The sequence below is a fragment of the Neopelma chrysocephalum genome, unplaced genomic scaffold, assembly GCF_003984885.1.
Source record: "Neopelma chrysocephalum unplaced genomic scaffold, ASM398488v2 Primary Assembly neopelma1_225, whole genome shotgun sequence".
Taxonomy (NCBI): domain Eukaryota; kingdom Metazoa; phylum Chordata; class Aves; order Passeriformes; family Pipridae; genus Neopelma; species Neopelma chrysocephalum.
In genome coordinates, this window is record NW_020897887.1 from 160,154 (window position 1) to 164,106 (window position 3,953).

Here is a 3,953-nt window from a genome sequence, read left to right on the forward strand (position 1 = left end):
GAAAAGCCTCAGAATTCCTGGATTTTCACAGCAGGGGAAGAGTCAAAGGCAATGAATCCCAAATTCCCAAATTCCCAAATTCCCAAATTCCTAACTTGGTGTTGGGCTGGTAACAGGGGGTGTCCCACCAGGGGCTGTGCTGGGACCAGAATTAATGAAAGCTGATTAAAAGTAATTAAAATCCAATAAAATGCAAAAAAATCGCCTTGAAAAATATAAAAAATTCTGTTAAAGAATATACTAAAAGCTGCGTTAAAAATGCAAAAAATTACTGTAAGAAACACAAAAAATTCCATTAAAAAATATACTGAAAATTGCATTAAAAGTACAAAAAATTCCATGAAAAAATATACCGAAAATCGCGTTAAAAATACAAAAAATTACCGTAAAAACCACAAAAATTTCCATTAAAAATATACTGAAAATTGCATTAAAAATACAAAAAATTCCATTTAAAAATATACTGAAAATCGAGTTAAAAATACAAAAAATTACCTTAAGAAAATATACCAAAAATCGAGTTAAAAATACAAAAAATTACCTTAAAAAATGCAAAAAGTTCCAATTAAAAAAAAAAACGAAAATTGCGTTAAAAATACAAAAAATTACCTTAAGAAAATATATCAAAAATTGCGTTAAAAATAGAAAAAAATGCCTTAAAAAGCACAAAAAATTCCATTAAAAAATATACCAAAAATCGAGTTAAAAATACAAAAAATTATCTTAAAAAACACCAAAAAATCCCATAAATAATAAAAAAAGGCATTAAAAAAATATGAAAAATCACATTAAAAGATATACCAAAAAATCACATTAAAAGATATGCAAAAAAATCACACTAAAAAATAAAAATTAAAAAAAAATCATATTAAAAAATGAAAAATCACATTAAAAATACAAAAACATCGCATTAAAAAAATAAAAAAATTGCATAAAAAATATACAAAAAATCGCATTAAAAATACAAAAAAATCACATTAAGAGATTACAAAAAGCCACATAAAAAATTACAAAAAATCACATTAAAAAACATGAAAAATCACATTAAAAAAATATACAAAAAATCGCATTAAAAAATACAAAAAATTGCATTAAAAAAATAGAAAAACCACCTTAAAAATATACAAAAAATCGTATCAAAAAATACAAAAAATCGCATTATAAAATACAAAAATAACTCACTAAAAATACAAAAAATTAATTCAAAAAAATAAAAATCACATTAAAAATATAAAAATCACATCAAAAATACAAAAAAAAATTAAAAATACAAAAAATCACATTAAAAATACAAAAAATCACATTAAAAATACAAAAAAGGTATTAAAAAATACGAAAAATCACATTAAAAATTACAAAAAATCACATTAAAAATATAGAAAAAATCACATTAAAAATACAAAAAAATTACATTAAAAATATTAAAAAATTACATTAAAAATATTTTAAAAATCACACTAAAAATATACAAAAAAATCACAAAAAATTCAAAAAAATCACATTAAAAATATACAAAAAATCACCAAAATTACCAAAAAATCACATTAAAAATATACAAAAAATCACATTAAAAATATTTTAAAAATCACAAAAAATTCAAAAAAATCACATTAAAAATATACAAGAAATCACCAAAATTACAAAAAAATCACATTAAAAATATACAAAAAATCACATTAAAAATATTTAAAAAATCACAAAAAATTCAAAAAAATCACATTAAAAATATACAAAAAAATCACAAAAAACCCCCAAAAAATCACATTAAAAAAAATACAAAAAAACCACCCACAACGAAACAAGTCCCGAGTCACACGAAGCACCCCTGAAATAAGTTTCCCATGAGAAGCAGAAGCCCTGGGCCCCTTTGTCCCCTGACTCACCTGTCCCTCTCTCTCTCCTTTCCTGAGGAACTTGCTGCCTTGGCCCCGGCGCCCTCGAGTTCGCTCGCACTGGAGAAGCCTGTACCTAAATTAGTCATATGAATGGGTCCATGCTATGAGCAGAAAAACACACGGCATTAGCACATCTACCTCTACAACACGAGCTCCAGCTCCTCAATGATACTGTCAGGAAAAACCCAACTCCTCACAGCACTGGGAGAAACCACTAAAATCACCACAAAAACGTTTTCTTCCTAAAAAAGGCCGAGGGTGGAAAACACCTCAGCACCTGCTGCAGGTGCAGGAGGACAAAGCTCAGAGTTTTCCTGCGTGGATTTACCTCCTCAGGTAATTCTGAGCTGGACAGGCCACAGGGATCTGCCTGTTACCTCTAAAATTCTTTATTGCCTCCAGGTAAAGATTTTATTATTAGGGTTCTGCCTCAGGCAGGGGCTGTATCATCCCTTTCCTCCCATAAAAAAATCTGAAGAACTCCAAGTTAAGTTTTCTTAAAGTCATCTAAGATTTGCTAGCTAAAAAAAAAAAAAAACAACAAAACAAATAAATGAATCTTTAAAACTAGGCTCCTTGAAATCCTCTCAAGTGCAACCTGCAAGAAAGGGAAGTGGGAAAATCTGGGAGTTATCGCCACGTTTTCCCCTCCCACTCCTTGAAACGCCCACGAAAAAAATCCACTAAGCCCCCAAATAATCCGGTTTTACATTAAACGAGTCCCACAGTGTTGTGATCTCTGAGCTGGACACGCTGCTCCAGTTTGGGATGAATTCAGTCCCAGCTTAAAGAGCAGTGACTCCACTCAGAGGCCCCAAAAGTGTGGCCTGTTCCCTGTTCTGGGATGACTGTTCTGGTCCCCCCCTGTTCTGGGACGACTGTTCTGTTCCCCCCCCTGCTCTGGGAGTGCTGCCCTCTGCCAAAGGCCCTGCCAGGGGAACTCAGCTGAGCCCCAGCTCTGTCCAACCCAGCTGTGGCTTTGGGGAATGCAGAGAATGGCTGATTTTATTCCACCTGGTATCCCAGCAGTCCCGACTCCCTCTCGTCGGGCAGCTCCTCGGTGAAGCGTCTCTTTTGCCCCTGGGGGTGGGTTTGCACTTGTGGCTGGGCACCAGTTGGCAGGCTGGTTTTTACTGGGGCAGCAGGGAGGAAAGGAGCACTCAGCGGGCTCTGGCGGGCACAGGGTGGAGACAAAACACAGGGAAAAGGGAGATTAGCACAGAAATCATTTGTTCAACGGGGTTTCACAAAGAGGGGCAGAACAAAACCAGTCTGTCTTTGGGAAATGGAAAATAGGTGAAAGAAAAGTCACAGCTTAGAGATAAATCAAATATTTCATTTGCAGAATGCTCCCACCTCAAACTCCTGTAACCCAAACTCATCCTAACATGTAACTCAGACTCATCCTAACCTGTAACTCAAACTCATCCTAACCTGTAACTCAAACTCATCCTAACCTGTAACTCAGACTCATCCTAACCTAACTCAGACTCATCCTAACCTGTAACTCAGACTCATCCTAACCTGTAACTCAAACTCATCCTAACCTGTAACTCAGTCTCATCCTAACCTGTAACTCAAACTCATCCTAACCTCTTAATTTCAACTCATCCTAACCTGTAATTCAAACTCATCCTAATCTAACTCACTCATCCTAACCTGTAACTCAGACTCATCCTAATCTTTAACTCAGACTCCTCCTAATCTGTAGCTCAGACTCATCCTGATCTAACTCAGACTCATCCTTAATCTCTAACTCAACACTCCTCCTAACCTGTAACTCAAACTCAATTCTAATCTCTAACTCATCCTAATCTCTAACTCAGACCCCTCCTAACCTGTAACCCAAACTCCTGTCCCTGGCACTGGATGAGCTTTAAGGTCCCTTCCAACCCAAACCAGTCTGGGATCCTCTGATCCTCCCCTGGCACCTTTATCCCTTCAGAGACACCTCCACCAAAGCAAACCCAGGTTCAAAACCCGCTTCCCTTGCCTGAAATCAGTCAGAATCAACCAGGGGCCTCCCAGCCTGGGCTGGGACCTCTCAGAAACGAGCCA

General features: G+C 35.3%; 1 protein-coding gene and 1 long non-coding RNA gene across 4 annotated transcripts in view; both read right to left on the reverse strand.

The window, feature by feature from the left end:
* Positions 1-3,953, reverse strand: part of KHDC4 (KH domain containing 4, pre-mRNA splicing factor) — a 20,352-nt gene that overhangs the window by 3,778 nt on the left and 12,621 nt on the right. For 2 of the 3 annotated variants that reach the window (XM_027703315.1, XM_027703314.1), the window contains exons 11-12: positions 2,910-3,065; positions 1,884-1,996 (exon numbers count right to left, since the gene is read on the reverse strand). In XM_027703315.1, coding sequence (XP_027559116.1) covers positions 1,884-1,996; positions 2,910-3,065 — 269 coding nt within the window. The remainder of the gene's footprint in view (positions 1-1,883; positions 1,997-2,909; positions 3,066-3,953) is intronic. The other variant, XM_027703317.1, reaches the window with a different exon arrangement.
* Positions 3,079-3,939, reverse strand: LOC113977309. The gene is made up of 3 exons (XR_003537315.1): positions 3,670-3,939; positions 3,555-3,623; positions 3,079-3,512 (listed from the first exon to the last, which is right to left on the reverse strand). It is a non-coding gene; the product is annotated as an uncharacterized LOC113977309 (long non-coding RNA).